We start from the raw sequence: 20,200 nt of genomic DNA, 5'->3' as shown, positions 1-20,200 counted from the left end.
TCTGGAAATTTGAGTTTATCTTCTTGTCGCCTGTGGTGATGTTAGGGACGAGTCAGGAAAGTGGAAATGAACACGATGATTTTGTTTGGAAGGGCCCCAGAAATGTCACTATTGGCATGTGGCACGGTGAATGAATCGCTCACGTCGTGTGATGGAATATCGAAATGATCATCAGGAGTTGATGTGTTCACCACGAGACAATTGTACGTTCATGCGAGCTTCATTCAACAGAAGGGAGCAACTTGGTATATGCTCATCCAAGCAACAACGCAAGGGAAAACGAAGTAAACATACGCTCATGCTCTTCACCTCAACGCCATTCCATAACCAATCATTTATGTCGTTCCATGCTCATCACTCTATCCCTTCATCTCCTTGAATGAACCCTTCCTCCAATCCCAATAATTCTTTCGAATCTTATCATACTTATCACCAAGTAATTCAAGCGCTTTGTCGGCCTTCTCCCATTCTCCCTTCTCTGCCCAGACATCCGCCAGAAAGTCTAATGCATGACTACTCCTTATATCTTCCCCTTTTCCATCTGCATCTCCAAGCTTAACAAAGTCCCCCGCAAACTCCTCCAAACTTTCACTCTTCACACCCCCCTTCCTCAAAACTCCCCTCAAATAATTCCAAGAACTCTGATTCTGCGGTGCTTCATATGTCGCCGATTTCGCATATTCAATTTCTCTATCCACAATCTCCTTTGGAATCTTGCCATCAAATTCATTTGCTTTCAATCCCTTGGTCGAATATTTTGGGTCCGAGAAAACTAGGAAAAATCGATATGACCAAGCACTATTATTTCGTACATCTCTCCTTATTAGATCCTCTACACTCTTTAGTTCCGCCTCGTTAAACATATCCAATTTCAAAACCAAATATTGTCTATAACTCCAAACATGATAATTTTTGGCATCTTCGTCGAACATCTGTGTCAGAAAATCTCGTTCCGAATCTGCAAGCACATTGAGCGACGCAGGAGAGGATGAAATTGAGGGGTAGAGGTGATCGATGAGAAGTTGTCGATGGTGCCAAATCTGATAATTTTTCTGATTTTCCAGCGCAATTTGGTTTACAAATGCGAGTTCGTCGGCTACAGAGGAAGATAGTGCAAAGAGAGTTGTGGCACGGTAAAGCCAGACCGTATAATGAGCTGCGTTAAGGGTAATGATGTGTTCAGTGAGTTCGAGAACGCGAGGTGAGTATTCTTTGCTTGCCATTACGGCGCGAAGGTATCCCATTGCTAAACATATCATGAGTCATGTAGAAAGAATGAAGGATAGCAATCTTACCCTCTGCGTATTCATCCGTGTATGCAATTTGTGCTAAAGCGCCTTCACCATCATCTTGTGCTATTGGTACCACATCATCCCAGATAGGATCTTTCTCGTATATTCCCATTCTGCCGCTTTAGTATTGCAGATATATTGCCAATACCTTCGGTCCTATGCCGTTATTCTGTCGTGGTCTTACGGCTCTCCGAATGAAATATCTCTCTTCCGCAAGCACTTGTGCTAATGTGCTTCCTACTTTGAGAATCCGCTTGCGCAAACTTCGCAATGCTTAGATTTGCAAAGCTATTGACCAAATTAAATTCGAGTATCTCCGTATATCAGTATATGAGTATCCTATGAGTCTTCGCGAGCTCTGCTTTCGTGAAGGTCACGGTGAAAGGCGTGGACTGGGAGGTCAAATTAAGAGACGCTTGAAAAGGTCAATGTGATTTAAAAACCTGTGCAGACCCGGAAAATGAGAACTTGAAATGCTAGAGGCTAGATTTGGGTCAAGGAAGTCTTGATCTCACAATGTGCTCTTGTTACAAGGTCGAAAACGAAGACTCAATTGCTCATCTGAAAGGCTTCAAAAGGACGAGCTCGGCTAGCGTCAGCCTTGTGTGGGAAAGCTGTGAGGCTGAAGAAAGAAATGTTAACAATGTGAGGAACAATGTTTTGATTCTTTTTTTGTTGTATATAAATTTTCATTTCATTATTGTCCTTATAGAATAACATGTTAACATAATTTATAGAGAAAAGAAGTAATTGTGCTGTCTCCGGCCTTCTACTCTTCAACCCTCCAAAACTTCCATGCTTCCCTATCACCACTTTGTCCATGAACTCCAACCAATTCTTCAACTCCTTCTATCCCATCAGCGTTGAGAAATTTTTCTTGGTCGATTTCATCTCCCCCAAAATCATCATCTTCTCCGTTCTTGATCACTGCGGGCCATAAAACACCCACTCCATCACAACCTAGTGTAGTCTCAAATTTTTTGTAACCTTCAGTCTCCAATGTTTCCTCCAAGCGTGCCATTCTCTCATGTGTAGTATCCGGCTTCAGTAGTGTAATAGAACACCCTCCCCCTCCAGCACCGGTAAGCTTAGTCCAGCCAATTCCTTCATGATCGACAAGTTCCCGGATGCGTTCCAGACGAGGGTGAGATACTCCCAAAGAAACTAGAAGTCCATGGTTGACTGTCATCAATTTTCCCAGGCTCTCAACGCACTCAAGATCCTTGCTATCGTACTCTGGATCTGAACTCATGGCCGCGGCTGATTGACCAACCATGTCAATAGCATTCAATATCGAATCTACAATAGCTGGGTGCTTCTGCTTCAACAAACCCACTTTAGCAACCTCATGAGCTGTAGATTTTGCCTGCTGTGTGTCTACAAGCAGTAGAGGGAGTTCTGGGAAATTCCTCAATGACTTCACAGTAGGTCCATCGGGAGATCTTTGATAGATCACAGCCTTTCCTTGCGTTGAAACTGTGTTATCGACCCCAGAGGGATTTCCATGTATGCACATTTCTCCCACAAATGCCCAACGGTTGATTCTCTCAAGTTGTAAGCTTGCCTCATTGGATGGTTGATCCGGATGTGGTCCAGATAATGTGCGAATCTGCAACAAAAGTGCGGACGAAAGACAGACAGATATCGAGGCACTACTACCAAGACCTGCACCAATTGGAATTGTTGAGCGAAGCGTATATAAACAGCCCGGGAATGATTGTGAGCCGAGTGATAAAAATATGTATAAAAATGACGAGGCAGAGCTCTGGTGTATCTTTCGTATGGCGGGTGATACCTCAGGAGAAATGTTCTCAAGATGTGGTTTCATGGCTGCGACCAATTCGGGATCTAAAGATGTGACCTGATCATAATAGTGCTTCTTCTTCGACGGGTGCGAGAAGGTGCTCCACGGCAGGTCATCGATATTCCATGTATGTGAGAGATTAATGTCGGGAAAACGAAGGGAGATTGTGCGCTTCGATTTTGAAAGGGCTGTAACGAGAAGATATGATCGAAGTGAAATCGCGGCAGCAATCGCAGGCTATCTCTACTGTTAGTTTTTAAATAGCATATCTAGAGCAAAGGCACCCACCTTTCCATGCACGACGGCGTGCTCTCCAAACACAATAACCTTTCCTGGAGCTGATACCATAAACGGTGGCATCATAGGAGAAGATTCTTTCCTAGTCAAAGGAGCCTTCCTTTCACCAGTACTCGAACCATTGCTCGAGCCATTGATAGTCGCTTTCTCCATATTCTCGCTGATTATAGCAACTCGATCGTTCTCGGTGTAGGTGCTGTCGCGCACAGAAATATGAAGCGTGGGTGAGGTCGAGGGACTTTGAGTGCTTTCAGAACTCGAGGGTGTAATTATAAAAAGTGATTTTGCAGTTGTACTCGAGCTTGATCGCGAATGTTGCTTTGTTTTGACGGTGAACGACGGGTTCACCGGAGGACCTCTCTATAGTTGTGCCTATCTTTGAATTCCGTAGTTGTGCCTGTCATTGTACTCCGTAGTTGAGCCTGCCATTCATTGCATTAGAATCTGGTCCCACACACGCACAAGCAGGTCCTGCAGGAAATATGTGTTGAATAGGTAGTGGTGTTTTATTTGAATTGATTCAAGATCAAGAGGCAGATACAGATGCAATGCGGCGCGACAATGATTCACTTGTACAACAATAATAAAGGGAAGCGACAAATCAATGGTAAGACTTACATAATATAATACAGCAAGGTACGAAGGAGAAGAAGATGGGCCAGTCAGCGAAAGGTCCATTATTGAACGGGACCTACTTCTAGATTGAAATCTAAGACCAAGGTTCCTCTACCCAGGAGGAGCCATGGAGGGAATCTATTATTCTAGAAAAGAGAGAAACCCTTAATAAGGGTCGCTCGTGTCATCACGAAATCGAGGGAATCTAAGTATTGAGAAACGGTCCACGGTCCACGGTCCACGGTACTATCGACAGATTACCAGTACTAAAACGTTGTCAACCAATAGGATTCCATATAATCCAATCTTCGACCATTATATGAGGTAAAATGATAAGGTTTCCCCTGACAAGCTGGAATTGGTGGCTGTGCATATTAATTTAATTCATTTGTACCTTTGACCCATAATATTAGACCAATTACTCATCAATATCTATCTATCCTGGTGATCTACCTATCTATCTATCTATCTATCTATCTGTCGTGTCTATCTACCTGTTGTACGCAGAATATACAACTATCCCTCCTATATTACAATCTATTTTCAAGAACCCACTTCAAACATCTAGTAACGGATCGTATTGCTCAGCTAATATTCCAGAGCGAAGCGAAGAAGCCTCCACGGCAGTGGCCAAGCGGAGCGTTATATATGTTTTCATCTAGAGACCTCGTTAGACATTAACATCTACATTTGTATATATGTTCGTTTGTTTTCCTACAAATTGGTCAATACTTCATTATTCTTCGCAGTTAGTTGATATGTTGTACACTTAAATTGCTACATGAGATCAAGATGATCGTTGCATAGCTCTCTAGCACATTCACTATGCTATCTCGTCTCTATATCGGTCAATACAATCTGAATTTCCCCCTTTATGCTTCTCGCTCATTGAAAGTGTGTTTGTATACAGGAATCTACATCTGGAATGAGTTTGGGACATGAAATCGGGGATACTGTGATTCTTACATGTCTCGATTACTTCGTAGTCCTCACTTGAATGCAGTGGTTTCATCGCGCCTTCCCCATAAGACGACACAACATCAAGTAGCCACCATCCATAGCCAGTCATACCTACCTATTCCACTATTAAGCCATGGTTCTCTCTTTTTCAATCCAATCGTTCACAGAATTATCAAAAATGTTTACAACCATCTTTTCCATTTTCTTCCTTGGCCTACTTTGAAATAAATATACTCCATGGGCTGGTCCAACTTCGCTTTCACTGTTGTTTCATGCGTATCGAGTTCATCTTCTACAAATTCTTTCCATTTCCTGAAGTCGGCAGAATCATCCTCCTTTCATCCTTTCCAGGCCTGATAGATAGATTCTACTTCACCTTTTAACAAATCTAGTCTCTGGTAATCATTGCTATTGCTTTACTCCTTTTGATATTGTCGACGGTTTCAGGCAGTCGTTTCGACCTATCTGTTTTTGAGACCCTCTTACTGGCATTCAGATTGTGAGAGCGATTCACTTCTCAAAGTTCAATCCTATGACTATTTTCACATTGGTCATCGCGATCATTCACTCAAAAAGGCACCCCCGGTGTCTTCTTTAAATTATCGTCCAATTAGATTCTATACTCCCTGTGCAATTGGGCAACTTGACGAACCGAGCGACTATCAGAATTCCATTGTCAAATATGCCAAAACCCTCTGGTGAGGGACCTAAGGGAAAGGTCTCAAATTCACGCAAAAGGCCAGCTCCCAAAGACCGTGATGAAAATGGTAAAATTATCGGTAGTATGACTTCCAAGGCATCGCGCAAACGTCGCTGTGCCCGAATAACCATGGCATCACTCCAAATTGACGATGAGAATGATGATCTGAGCCAGTTTACACCCAGTTTCGACGCTAATTCTCATTCGCATAATACTTGGGGCATCCCCTCCTCGGCAATGATTGTAGCCCCCAAGCGCAAGCGTAAATTCGCCACTTCCAAACAACGACCAGGACTAGGCCGTAATCATACAGCACGCAGTGCAGGTCTCTTTAACCGCTACCCAGAGCTGTGTAGTCGTGAAGCTACACCCGAACCAGCGGAAATGAATAGTCCAAGTCGTTCTCCATTCCTGCGCTATCCTTTGGAAGTCCGTGAGCGGATCTATGGGTATTTTCTTCGTTCCCCAAACTCGATCCTCGTCGATTATGATTGGGAAGCTGTCGAACGCTGCCCCGGTTTTGTTGTCAAGAAGATATTTTTCATATGCAAACAGATCAGTGCAGAGGCTCTCTCATTCCTTTATAAACACAATACCTTCCATGCGCTGCTCCGAGAGAACATGTCACGACTGCCTGCCTGGAGAATCCCAAGGATTACAACCAGCTATTTAAATTTGTTAAAAAATGTGGTTCTCGAATGTCCAAAAGATAATTGGAATATGGACTGGTATTACAAGGCAGCAGAAAGCATTGGAACTTTGGTAGTAGCGAAGCCAGTACTGAAAACTTTCACCATCGTGTTGACACCGCAGCAGGTAGGCATCACTTCGACAGCTTTAGGATTTGAACATGCTCCTATAACTTTTGCGGATTTTCTTTGGGAAGATGGAGAGATAATGAATGCTATCATGAAGTTGAGCTGCCAGAAATTAAGGATTGTTGTTAAGAAGAGTGATGGGAGGAGACTTGTTCTAGAGATAGATATTCATCTCGCGACAACGAATGATCAGGAGGGCTGGTTTGAGGAAGATAAGGTATACCAGCTATCAAGACTTTCTTCGCAAACTAGAGTGAGAAAAGAACTGGCTGAATTAAAAGATAAGTTTGAGCGGATCTTTCATGATGAGGAGAAAGCTATTGAGATGGGATGGTGCAGGGTGATGAATTCACACGAAAGATTAGTCAACAATCAGCGTCGGCTATTTGAAGGGGCAGTGGGTGATGGGCGATCCCAACCTCGATTTCGCTCTGAAGGTTCTCCTTTGTGAACAACATCCTAATCGCTCACCCTACATCCTTGGAGGGATCTTCCTTGCTAGAGGTTGCATGACGGCAGTGCCCAGTATTTTTCGAAGGAAGGTAGATCTTTTTTTTTCCAACATTCTCAGTGCGAGTCGGCGCTATCTTCTTCCCGCTTTCATTACTTATTCTCATCTATATCTTATCAATTGATATCAAATACATGCAGGAAAGTCTTTGGATCATCTACCAAAAATTCAGCAACTCTTTCGTGGAGAGATTGTCGATCCACCATCAATATTCTATCATTTGCAGCTCGCCTGATTCCATATTTCTACATTCACAGCATTAATCTTCCCAGCGGATAGTTTTTATTTGGCAATATGAGCTATCGTTTATTTCCCGAACTCATATGCATTTGTTCATTTTCACGCAAAGTATCTTAGTAAAAGAGAACCTGCAAAGTTTTGCTAGTATCTCGTGGGAAAAATTGGAATCTCAGAATAGCCGAAGAACGGAGGGATTTGGTGAGGTTTCCAGGATTGGGTTGGGGGCAGGGGGTTTATATATTTTCCTTTAGTACAGAATTCACATCAATTTTCTCGGTGCAACAATGCGTGTGTGCTGAACTGCAGTGCTCAGTTGTTCCTCCAGGAAAGCAATTTATGACTGGCGAAGGTAACATAGTCTGGTGTCTATCATCCGTTTGATATCTTCTCAGCATTCACGTCGTAACAGGTTGAGAATAATACTAAACGTCGCAACATCTCTCATACTAAATCACCTCAAATTTATATATATTCCATCTCTCAACTTGGTTTTTATAGAAAGAGAGAGAGAGAGAGCAAGCACACTGGGGGGAAGTCATCAAGAGGAAAAAGCTGGATACTTCGTAAATCACACCAAGGCCTGAATAGATACAAATATAAAAAGTAGAATTTATAACATCATGAAAGATTCTAGGCGATAAGAATACGTGAATACCTCAAATAAAAATATTCAAATAACAATGATTGCCATCTAGATTCTGAAGAAGAAAAGTTTACCCACTAACTCATAAGCAAGTAGGTAATGTTCCTATCCAATATAGATAATCTAAATCATATAATTTTTTCATTTTTCATTTTTTTTTAAAAAAAAATCCAATTACAAGTATAAAAGATCTCTAGAAATCCAATTTTTCACAATTTCGCAATATTGCATTGCTTAGCTACCTAGATACGTAACAGCTTATGTACTACTCTATAACCATACAGAAATATATCTAGTATTCATCGGCGCTTTCGTGGAGTCATCCAATCTAATCTAACCTAACCTAGGCAGCTAGTCTTCAATTTTTGATCTACGTGTTAAATGTACTAAAACCACGACTGAGAAAAGTGTAATAAAAAGTTTGGCGAGAAAGATCGTCTATAATAAGGACATTTGTATGCATATATCTTGAATAACTACTACTTATGTAGACTAATGTTGAGCGACAATTATAGGCCGAATGATCAGCGAATGGCACAATTGCAAATTAGCTGCTGTGCTACTGCATTCTGTTTGTGTGCATTGTAGTCTGGGGATGCGTGGGGATGCTAAACTACAGACTAAGAACATACTTCAGAAATGATGTTCGGAGCATCCATTTACCCGTTGAGCTACCAAGCCCACATAGTTACACAGGTCATCTCAAAATATAAAAAAAGGTGAAATTTCTAGCGCTAATGATCACTATCGTAAGGCAGAGACATGATTCCCATTCCCTCTACCAATAACAAGGCAATAATGCTGTGATCCTCCGGACCATGAGACCACCTCCCATGCTTAATCGTGCAAATAATCGTTACAACACATGTATATGTGTATCCACCACCACCGAAACGCCGTCCCGATGAGTTGAGTGAATCATTCCTTTACTGTGCAAGAGCACCACCACCTGGTGGACCCTTCGGTCCTTTATCCTCGGGACTTTGGCTTCCAGGAATTGGTGCAAGTGAAGTGCCCATACTTTCAGGTACTTTTATACTTCCCGAAGGGGAAATTGTCCTGCCCACCAATTTCTCTCCCTTGACGACTTTGAAGGCTTCTTCTCTATCTAACGTCTCGTAGTCCACTAAAGCCTTTGCCAAGAGATCCAGTTCCTTACGCTTGGATTCGATGAGTTTAACAGCACGAAGACGAGCCTCCTCAATGACGCGTCTAACTTCAGACTCGACAAGCAGCTTGGTTCCAGCGGAGAGATGCTCGTAGTTTGTCATCAAGTCTACATTACCAAGCTCAGGTGACATTCCAAATCTAGTGACCATGTTATATGCAAGGCTTGTGGCAGTTTGGAGATCCTGTTCACAAAATTAGTATTCTTCCGCTTACTAAGAACCTTTAATATTAGTAACAAGTTGAGAAGACCTACACTAGAAACTCCACTAGTGACCTTTGTGGGGCCATATTTGATTTCTTCTGCCACTTTACCTCCCATACAGACGTCAAGCCTGCTCTCATACTCATCCAACGTCATTGAGTACTTATCCATTGCTGGCAAATGGAAAGTTATACCAAGAGCACTGCCTCGGGGCATAATCGTAACCTTGTGCAAGGGATCTGTTCCTGGGGTGAACATGAGAACGAGGGCATGCCCTGCTTCATGATAGGCTGTCATCTCCTTTTCCTTCTGGGAAATGACCATGCTCCTTTTTTCCGCGCCCATCATTATTTTGTCCTTTGCCCATTCGAAATCCAACATAGATACCGCTTTTGCTTTCGCTCTACTGGCATGCACAGCAGCTTGATTGATGACATTCTCAAGTTCCGCGCCAGAAAATCCTGGTGTACCAGAAGCAAGTGTTTCAATGTTGACATCAGGAGAAGCAATGATCTTTTGCATGTGATGCTTCAAGATCGCCAATCGACCACGCACATCTGGTAGTCCAACGACGACATTTCGATCAAATCTGCCCGGTCGTGTAAGAGCCTTATCTAGCAATTCTGGGAAATTAGTTGCAGCCAAAATTATAACGCCATTGTTTTGTGCAAACCCATCTAGTTCAGTAAGTAGCTGATTGAGGGTTTGTTTGGAATATGCGGCATCCCGAGCATTTCGTTTGCCTCCTATAGCATCCAGTTCATCGATGAATATGATGGCTGGTGATTTGCCTTTCGCAGCAGTGAAAAGTTCTCGAACTCGCTTTGCACCAACGCCAACATATATTTCGTCGAATTCACTACCAGACATAAAGAAAAATGGAACGCCGGCCTCGCCAGCAACCGCACGGGCCAATAAAGTTTTACCAGTTCCAGGAGGGCCAACGAGCAAAACACCCTTTGGAAGTTTTCCACCGAGCGTCGAGAACTTCTCCGGATTCTTCAAGAAATCTACGAGTTCTTGAAGTTCGTCCTTTGCTTCGTCACAACCATGAACATCCGTAAACCTGACATTTTGGTGTTCAGCCTTGGCCTCGTTATCGGCTTTCGCCCCTCCCGGTCTTCTGGCGACGATCGAATTGAAGCCTTCAATCATCATAGCAACAACGACCAGACTGATATACGTGAAAAGTGCAAAGTAAAGAGCGAATTTGACCCATTTGAAAATAGTGTTTCCCATGGTTTCATCAACAACAACATGCATAGGAGAGTTTTTGTCGCCAGAACCAGATGCTTGACCGCGAGATATAGCAATATTACCTCCTCGAGAAGTAGCAGCGACTGCTTGACCAATAGCCTGCAATTGCGCGTTGCCGATATTTCCTGCTTGTCCGGAAGGATTTGCCATGCCGCCGTTCATCTGTCCCAACATACCTAGAGCTCTATGATATGCACCTTCACATGCAGAATTTGATGCGAAATGACCAGTTTGATACCTGTCGGCAATGATGGCTGGCATATTTGCCTTCAATAGCGCTTGGTAGAGAGCATTCTGAGCCGTGGCACTAGTAGGATTCTTGTTTGCAGTTTCTTCCAAGTGAGAGAGTAAATTGTGTGATGTGCTACCACCGAAGAGAGATCTTCGCTGAGATTTGATGGGTTTGGTAAATGGCATCGACTGCCGTGGTCGCAGAGATGAAGACGTGGATATTTGACGACAACGAGTCATGGCCAGAATAGATGAAGATGGAGTCATTGGATTCGCAGTAGAGACACGTTTTGGAACCGAGATAAATGCATGTCGAAGGCCTCGGGACATTGAGTCCATTCGTGCGCTGAAAGGTGGCACAGGAATCGATGTAGTCGAAAGCTGCGACAGCATTAGTTAGGCCATTTAAAAGAGATAAAATGTTTGTTTCTACGAACCGTTCGCACCGATGGAAGGATCATCTTCGCAAATTGGTTTTCCGGTGCCTTCCGAACTAGAAGCCTCAAAGATGTAGCCATCGTGGAAAACCCATGAGTTGGTGTTGCCATGACTGGCAGAACCAAATAGAATTAGATTATAAACACCTCCTATCAACCACCACCAAGTGAATTCTCTTAAGTATTTCTCCTTGCAAAATTGGTTGACTGTATCAATATTTCGTCGGTAGAGTCTAAGAAATGAAGTTTTGTTGAGCCTCGATCTCGAGGACGTCTTGATTGTTGATGCCAAACTGGAACACCGAAGGCAAACTTGTAAATCACTTCTCGTAGTGCATCATGGAAGAAGGCTGAGACCGCCGCTTATTAATTTACTAAGCCTGTTTTGGATTAGCGCTAAATGCAACCCACCAATCTAGATCTTGTTCGACTACTACCACGTGTTTATCAGAATAGTGCCTTCAAACTACTACTGGTAGGTATGTAACAATCTACTAAGGGGGAATCTAGAATATATGTTACGGATACCTATCGTTTACTGTTGAGACAATCGCTTCAGGAAATGTATCAGGGCCAATGTTCAAGGAAGTGAGTGTACAGGAAGTCAAGGACTCATGCAGCCTGGCCGAACTTTCACCTACATAAGCCTAATAAGGTCCTGAAAGACTCCTCGCCCGATCGAATATTTGCCAGTTGAGTTTCTTGTCGTAAATACACCCGATTCAAACCTCGTCTTTAATCACAAGCGAGAGAAAAGTAAGCAGAGTCAATGAAGTCCAGACATAGGTGATATTATACTATTCATTTAGCTATTTACTACTACTATAAATACACACAAGGCTTCCCATTCCAAATTGAATACCATATCCAATTCCGATTCCCATGTCCAAAACCAATAAAACATTAAATAAGTATTGATACAGACGGCAAAACCGGCCTTGATCACCAGCCTCTATGCACAAAAAGCACGGTACGCTTCCAGATGCGCGAGTATATAACATAAAGGAAATAACCTCGTTGAACTCGTGGCGCCATAATATCACCTCCTCATTAAGTACCCTCTCTCCATATTCCTCCCCTCCCGGCCAATATTAGATCCGGCTTTATCTGTACGCAAAACCGGACGGAAACTACTATAAAACAAGAAAAGTAATGAAACAAAGAAAAAGTATGTGAAAATGCTGCGACAAGCCGATTATTCCGAAAGTGAGAGCTGGAATGTCTGGCTGACGGATGAGATGCATTCGTGAATGTCGTTAATGTACTAGGTATATCGCGGATAGACTCGGAGAAGTGAAAACTTTTTTGTTGATGAAACGGAACAAACTGCAGTCCTGTGTGCCTCAGTCCTTGGGTATACGACGTCTTATTAATGATACAATCGCTAAAGAGAGTTTCGAAACGAGCGTGTGGTTTGACTGTTCAGTGTTGTTACAAATTCTCAATACGAGCACTGGGCATTTGTAATGATGGATCATCAAATGTTTCGAGCTTATGCCATGGATCGCTGAAGACAGTAACCTGAGGATACATTGGCACGTGGCTGATCACTTCAGGTTGCTGGTAAGGAGTGCTCTCATACCACTGGCCATGCTCGGGAGGTTGTGGATATTGGTGTTGCAATTGATGCTGCACTTGTGGGACTGGTGATGGAATCGATTGAGGTGTTGGCACGTGCTGCTGGTAATGAATCATTGGCTGTGGTTCAGTTGGCGACTGGCCGTGAATAGCGTATGTAGGAACGTGAACCGAGTGCTGAGTGTGTGTATAGTAAGGTTCTTGGGAGACTGGGCTGGCGCGGGAGTGAGAAGAGTAACTACCGGGGCTGCTTTGTAGTATCTCCTGAGGGTGTCTCTCCATGGAATGTCGAGGAATGTGGTACGTTTGAATTGGAGCAGGGTTGGTGTTCAAAGTTGCGACTCCTGGGTTGTTCTGCTCAGGAACATAATAAGAAGCGTGCTGGAGACTAGGCTGTCTTTGCATAACGTGATGGTGCTGATCTGGAATAGGACCGTATGCCTGAGGACCTCCCGACAGGCTGTGTCTGTGGGCATAGGCTTGTGGCATGGGGTAACCATCAATCTGTTGATGTTGTCCAAAATCCGCAAATGAGTGTGCTCTATGCATCTGATGTGCATGTGGAACACCTGGGACTGTTAGGTGTTGAGGCCACTGAATTTGACTAGAGTGATGTTGAGGAGTGGTTGGCGATTCCCCGCTGTCAGAATCAGATGTCTCGCCGTCATCAAGCTCTGATGAATGGATGCCACGCTGATGCGAACGTCTCTGATGCTTGACCATAGTAGTCTTTCTACAAAAGCTATTGCATGTTAGTGCTGATCAGACTACAATTTCTCTGTTGCACAAACCTCTTCAAGCAGCCATCGTGTGCGCATTTGTAAGGTCTCTTGCCTGTGTGAATACGTCTATGACGGGCAAGACTAGATGACTATGTGATAACATTAGCAATAGTCTCGTCGACTTTTCATTGTATTTCTTACATCAGAAAATCGTTTGCCACAGCCAATGTGTTGACATTGATGAGGCTTTTCACCAGTATGTGTACGGATGTGTACGGTCAAGGCACTTCTTTGAATGAAGCTTTTCCCGCATCCTGGAGTTACGCATGAGTAAGGTCTCTCATTTGTATGTATGCGATAGTGACGTTGAAGGTCAGATTTTCTGTTGAAGCTCTACGTTTACTGTCAGCTGACGTTGTATTCATTGCATTGGTAGTTTGTACCTTGGTGCATGTTTTCCAATCGCATTGAAATGGGCGTGCGTTTTGCTCGTTCTCGACTAGCTCCATGACGTCCATTATGTATTCCTAGATTCTATCTATCGAAGTTGAAGTATTAAGTCTCAAGAGAGAGCTGTTCAGTTGTGCGTCCGATGTTGTGAAATCTGATCGAGTAGTGGGCTGAGAATTTGATATATAAGAAAAGCAGGTGTTGTGGTTTGGTTGCTTGATATGCAAGTGATGTCGATTAGAAACCCAATGGGAGAATCTTGTAAGATACAAAGCGTCCAGCGCAACAGCGTTGAGCGAGAGTGATATTGGCGATCTGACTTGGAGAAGGCCCTGGCAAGAAAGTATTATGAAAGGAGAGCTACGATGGTTCTCGTAAACTGTGTACGAGAATAGCACGAAACTTTCAAGGAGATCTGAGGAAGTCAGAGAATTGAAGACTGGATGAGTTTGATGAAGTATCGATGTGAGCAGGAGGAGTTCATATACATACTTTTTTGGATGCGGGATATGGCCTGGAGCTTGTTAATCATCCACCCAAACACGGAATGGTGGGGCGCACGAGCAATAGAGGGAAACTGTGAACGTGGTAAGGAGGCTAAAGTTGAGGTTCCTGGATCCAGCTCTAGCTTGTGCTGTGTCGGGTCATGCGAGTGGCTGGACAAGGTGTGAAAAAATAAGGGTTCTCGGCAGGTAGACTTGACTAACTGGCGAAAATATGGTCTGGTTGTTTCGACGTCAAAGTGTCTCTGAAGTAGTGTGGATATGTTAAAGTTGCGAAACAAGGACCATTCTTGAAGTAGAATCGTCGGGAATTCAAAGGCGGCCGAGATCGACGACTTTAGTTTTCTGGGGGAGTTGAGAAGGATGATGGTTGTAAGAGTGATTCTTGAATGTGGATTCAGAAGAAAGATGCAAGATATGGATGTCCAGCTTGTTGTAGTGGGAAGATGCTTGACGGTTCAAAGCTTTTTTAAGGTAGAGAATCTAGAGATAGCATGGCGCCTTGATAAGATATGAGATGCTTTGTAGCTCGAAGGCAAGATTGTGTTCAAGATATTAGACTTTTTTTCTGACTCGCACGGCAGGTATCTGCAATACAGTGGACAGTGAACGAATGGAATTCTCGTGAGTGAATACCTTTTTCCCCACGAAGAAGAAAGTGCAAGGTAACGAGGGACCCCAGTAGGATATGCGAGGATGATATTGTATACCAGGTAGGCAGTCAATCAACATTAACCAACAATGAGGTAGGGCAGTCAGGGCCTCCCTCGATTTCCAATTGTCGATGAAGCAATCCAAGAAGGATGGCAATATGGGTACAGTACATATGAATGGACGGATCAATAGGTATGCAAGGAAAGCAGTGGATGCAATATCGATCTCAAGAGACAAGTGAGATTTTCACATCCGAATGAATTATCCTTGACTCTTGAGATGATAGTTGGCCCTCTTCCCTCTTTTGTCTAATGATAATCCGATCGGTAGTCGAACGAGTTGATGAAAAATGTGGAATTGAAGATTTTAAGTTATAACAATAATAAGTTGATGGAAGTGGAGTCCAATCATCATTGTTGCTTTCTCTCTTATATGATAATAAATCGTAGAATGAACGGTTTTGTCTTCTTTTTTTCTTTTCCTGTTGCTTTTTTCTGCTTCCCGTTTCTTATTGCTTGTCGTATGTAAACTTCTTCCTTTCTTTCGTTTTTCCTCTTCGTTCGATACAAATCATCTCCATCTCTCTGAGTAACAGTCAGGAAAGTGGAAGTAACCAAAACATTGCATTCCGTAAAGTACCTACGTATTCTACTCATGGTGTTTGTTTTGGGCTTACTGATACAGCAAATTGTAAAGGAATTAAAGGCAGACTATTCTCCTTTGAGGCGAAGATTTAGATATTAGCCGTCCACTAGTAAACATTCCGTCCTGCAGTCTGCAGCAAGTCTGCATCAGAATCCATACATGGGGCTCTTGAGCAGCATCATATCATTGGACTGATGAAGGACTGGCTGGGACCAGGAGCCTTCTTTTTGAAGTTGGAGATATAGGGAAAAGAACAAGGTTGGTTGTTCGACAAGGATAAATAGTGGGATTTTCAGGTCCCTTTTCCGCTTTTCGCTTTCTGCCGCATTTTCTTCTGGACTAACTAGTACCCAAGGAGTACAAGTATCCAGGTAGCTAGTACTCTATAAAGCCATATTAGTCTTTTATACTACTCTGTATTAACTAGACCCTAAAGCTGTCGCGTTATAGAATTTATATTCTTCTATTTATTCGCTTCGGATTACATACAAGGTTAGAGATTTATATATAGTAGTTTACTATACATGTACCTATCATATACCTGATATGCTGAAAGGAAGTTTAGTTGACTGACTGGATATCTGGTCGTATTATATCAAGGTTTTAGTGTCGGACAGATTTTCTGGAATGGTATGAGAAAGGAGAGACCTGAGTAGTCAGTTAGTTACGCTTTACGATTCATATATACCTACTTCTATACATATACCACCGAGGAGACATTATCGACCACTCCATAAATATGACATAACTCAATCGAAACTCGGATGTACGATATAGTATAATAAGAAGATTTAGGTTATATAATGGAGACTCTGGGAATTATAAACGGATTTCTGAGTTTTGCATCTATCTCGATAGAAGTGTAATCGATAAGAGAGAAAGATTTTGCTGTGTATGTCAGCTGGAAGTAGCAGTAACTATTTTGAAGGCTTGCTTGTCAACTCGTCCAAGTAGATAGTTCTAGCCACAGCTTTCTCTGATAGACAAAAATAGGTATTTTGTACTTCATCTTTTGGAAATTGTTTATGGACGAAGCTCCGAAGGGGGAGGCAGGAGACCTTGTCGGTTTGTAGTTACCCATAGCCTTTCCCATGCAAGGATATTTCGCCCAAGATAGCTCCTCAACCGCATGCATGGGTTTGACTAGCATAAAGTGTGGCGGAGTCATCACGTTGCAGTGAAAACAAAATTTCTCAAGGGGAAACCATGATTCTCCATCATACCGGATCTCGCAACAGCCCAGACTATCCAGTAAGAGATATTCCAGTGCGCCTCAATATGTCCTGCTAAGCCCCAGGGTAATTTCATGGCTAGATGTCATTCCACTGATGATGTTGAAATGGACTCTCGTTGTAATGTCGAATTCTTGAAAAGATTGCAAATACTTGAATACCGACCGGTGTTTGACCGGGCAATTTAGCACTTATCGATTAATGACGCCTATTGACCTTAGACCTTAGGGGGGATTAACTTCACTCTATTGACTCGAGTCTTCAACATTCACGTTACTTCGAAACCATGAGACGTCGGAGATAGAAGTCACAGGATTAAGGACACAAACTCCTAATTCTCCGAATCATTCTGATGCCAGCTTTTTCGGAGCAATTTTGTCATACTATCTATCTCCAATAATAATGATGAAATTGGGTTCCCTTTTTGGCCGTTAGAGAGGTATAATAGGATTGTTATACATCCAAATTCAGACAGAAATATCAATTAATACTACGAAAAGGTACTAGAATCAAATGCTGTTGATGGCTAACAAGAGCTAGAACCCAGACGCTCCCTTGTAATTTCAACGAGATACTTTACTAGCATAGTAGCATAGCTGTATTGTCTTTTTGATATTCATTCCTTGAAGCGAATCCGAATCGTGATTGATGACCTAACCCACGAGCAACGATGTAAAGAGTGGAAACGTTCGAACGATATGACTAATTCTTTAACCTCGAAAATTTAGATATACATACGCACTACAATTAGTGGCATCTAAAGTTTATCGTTGATAAGATTGTAGTGTTGCTCCAGAAAGAAGAAATCCATTTGATAATGAAATCATGACTGATTTGAGTTTTTGAAAATTTACGGTGGCAGATATCCTGGTTGAACTCATTCTTGATTGGGATTTTCGAAGGACATTTTGAACCATTCGGCATCGTTCAATCTCCCTTGTCTCACGGATGCGTGCCGTCCACACGACTTCATAAAACCTTGTTCCCTCGCGATTACAGGGAATAAGGTGAGAGGTAGTAAAAATAGTGTCCGGAGTGTGGACTACGAGTAGAGTTAGCAGCAAAAGCTTAGAAAAAACAGTTTAGTTTTCGTTTTAGTTTTGAAAATAAAATAAAAATTATACGAGTACCTAGGTACTTGATGAACAATTCGTTTAAGCTTGATATTGTAGGAACCACAGAAGGAAGGAAGTATAGAGGGCTTGGAACTCTTGAGATGCAGCCAGTAGTAATACAAGCTTCAAAGATAAGAGTCTGTGGACATATATTATACAGTTATACAATCATACAATTAGGCGAATGAAATGTCGTTTACCACAAGATAGCTAGACAAAGTGAAATAAATTTCTAAGTTGCAGCATCTACCTGGGTATTTGAGGAGACAATTCTTCCATTGCTGAAATTTATACTTCAATGTCGACCTCTTGACTGAAACCAAGTAAATTCATCATACATATAGATAATTTTTTGAAAATCCTCCTATTCGCCCAGTTCTCTGCGACGCTGCAGGAACATTTGCATTATCCACAATGAAACAAACCTTTTGGAATATAACCACTAGTTGTGACCTTAATATCAATCACCAGCATGAATCACATGCCAGGTACTCAACTGCTCATTATTGATGATCTCAAAGGTCATCTCTTGAATCTTTTGGTCTATGGCTCTAATAGAGCTAATTCTGTGATGTACTTGAGCATCTTCCATGGGATTGATACTTCTCGAGAGTACAAACGAAGGGACATTAATTCCGACTCATAACTTACTTCACTATACCTGACCTGCAGATTAGCAATTGATTTCATGGTTTCTACTAATTTTTTCCAAGGCCAACGCGGGGCAAGCACAATCCACAGATTTACTCCCTTTACTAAATCAGCCGGCTGAAATGAGATTTTTCACCAGCATACCATTGCTGTATCCTATCTATAAACAACGGCGAGAACGGTTCTGATACTGAAAATGGATAGGAGGTTTAAGTACAGGGATTCTGCCAGGGCATACATGAACGACTTTCGAAACCCTCAGACTACCTTACACATCGGCATGTATCCTAGTGCGGCATCGCTGTACTAATTTGTATTCCAAATTGAGTCTCTGCGCCCCCAACTATCTTGGAATTGTCATGAAAAGGAACCTCGTTGCGATGATGCTTCTGGATAGTACCTGAGACGATGAGATTCACGGGAAGCGACGAATCTTCCTGCTCCGCTATGAGGCGACGTGAAATGCTTCATTCCCTGGGAGACGGCTTGTGTTTCCTCGGCGGTATTCAATGTAGACTTGACAGAGGGCATACCTTTCATGTTTCTAAACTCGTGGCCCCTTGGTGAATGTCTTGCGAATTTATCCTGACTTCAATCATTTAACCAGAATTACAAACTGATGTACGCTTTCGATTGAGAAAAATCTTGGTATTCCGATTCGAAACGAGCGATACAACGTCGTCTTTACCGAAAGCCTCTGGATGTTTGTCTAGGCAGTTGATAAGCAACGGTCATCTGAATGTTCTAGCTTTAAGACTGCCCGCACCGTCGCTGCAAGTCTGCAAAACCACAGGCCAAGTGTTCATGAAATCAAACGTGGCTTTCTGGTTGATACGGAGAAATCTTCAAACACAGGTCAAACGCCGGTCACAAATTCACATTAGCATCATCAACTACTCAGAAGGCAACAATTACATCCACGACTAGCTGTGGTAGCAACACCTGAAATCAATAAATCGCGCTGCAATCCTATCGTACCTATATAAACGTGATGGGTTTGTACCGCGGAAATGAAGAGTATCTTCCTGACTCATTTCATCAACGCTCTAGATGCCTTGGAAGAATACAACTATCACCAATTCATTGCATGGCTTAGTTTGTATCTCGTAGAGCAGCCACCTTCTCAGAATCGCGGGATTTACTATTCGCCAGGCACACCGGATGTTGAAAGGCATAATACGCTACTGTTAATCACGCCACAATACGTAAATGATCATTAAGCTGTCAGCTGTATTCGGTAAATCCACTGCCGGATCTGCTCTCTTTTTTGTTTTTTCAATGGAGAGAGATTGCAACTCCATTTCCATTTTCAGACTAATACAACGATGCACTAAATCACATTAAGGATTTGCAAAACAATACTTCGGTAAGGTCATACGAGATTTGGGATCTTCAACAGCACACTACACCGATACCTAGTCGATATTTGTTTTAGCCTCAATATTTCAGTTTGTTCTGTTAGCTTTACGGCCA

General features: G+C 42.6%; 5 protein-coding genes across 5 annotated transcripts; 1 reads left to right on the top strand and 4 right to left on the bottom strand.

Moving 5' to 3' along the window:
• Nucleotides 1-359: 359 nt before the first annotated feature.
• Nucleotides 360-1,404, bottom strand: EAF02_002915 (uncharacterized protein; the record flags this gene model as incomplete). Its single annotated transcript, XM_038898963.1, has 2 exons — nt 360-1,246; nt 1,296-1,404. The coding sequence occupies 2 exons, from the start codon at nt 1,402-1,404 to the stop codon at nt 360-362; spliced, it is 996 nt and encodes a 331-aa protein (XP_038761251.1).
• A 657-nt stretch (nt 1,405-2,061) lies between these two features.
• EAF02_002914 (uncharacterized protein) lies at nt 2,062-4,155 on the bottom strand (the record flags this gene model as incomplete). Its single annotated transcript, XM_038898962.1, has 3 exons — nt 4,012-4,155; nt 3,385-3,815; nt 2,062-3,333 (listed from the first exon to the last, which is right to left on the bottom strand). Exons 2-3 carry the CDS (start codon nt 3,544-3,546, stop codon nt 2,062-2,064), a joined length of 1,434 nt encoding a protein of 477 aa, XP_038761250.1. The 5' UTR covers nt 3,547-3,815; nt 4,012-4,155.
• Nucleotides 4,156-5,650: 1,495 nt separating this feature from the next.
• On the top strand, nt 5,651-6,937 carry EAF02_002913 (uncharacterized protein; the record flags this gene model as incomplete). The annotated part of the gene is made up of 1 exon (XM_038898961.1): nt 5,651-6,937. The coding sequence occupies one exon, from the start codon at nt 5,651-5,653 to the stop codon at nt 6,935-6,937; it is 1,287 nt and encodes a 428-aa protein (XP_038761249.1).
• Nucleotides 6,938-8,806: 1,869 nt separating this feature from the next.
• On the bottom strand, nt 8,807-11,288 carry EAF02_002912 (uncharacterized protein; the record flags this gene model as incomplete). Its single annotated transcript, XM_038898960.1, has 3 exons — nt 8,807-9,232; nt 9,304-11,121; nt 11,178-11,288. The coding sequence occupies 3 exons, from the start codon at nt 11,286-11,288 to the stop codon at nt 8,807-8,809; spliced, it is 2,355 nt and encodes a 784-aa protein (XP_038761248.1).
• A 584-nt stretch (nt 11,289-11,872) lies between these two features.
• Nucleotides 11,873-16,332, bottom strand: EAF02_002911 (uncharacterized protein). Its single transcript, XM_038898959.1, has 6 exons — nt 16,219-16,332; nt 14,420-16,112; nt 13,921-14,342; nt 13,679-13,870; nt 13,547-13,626; nt 11,873-13,497 (listed from the first exon to the last, which is right to left on the bottom strand). Exons 3-6 carry the CDS (start codon nt 13,993-13,995, stop codon nt 12,609-12,611), a joined length of 1,236 nt encoding a protein of 411 aa, XP_038761247.1. The 5' UTR covers nt 13,996-14,342; nt 14,420-16,112; nt 16,219-16,332; the 3' UTR covers nt 11,873-12,608.
• Nucleotides 16,333-20,200: the final 3,868 nt, after the last annotated feature.

This window comes from Botrytis sinoallii, assembly GCF_014898435.1.
Source record: "Botrytis sinoallii strain Bc 23 chromosome Unknown BSIN_004, whole genome shotgun sequence".
NCBI classification, from domain to species: domain Eukaryota; kingdom Fungi; phylum Ascomycota; class Leotiomycetes; order Helotiales; family Sclerotiniaceae; genus Botrytis; species Botrytis sinoallii.
Note: the sequence above shows the minus strand (reverse complement) of the source record. Positions and strands in the feature narration are given on the sequence as shown.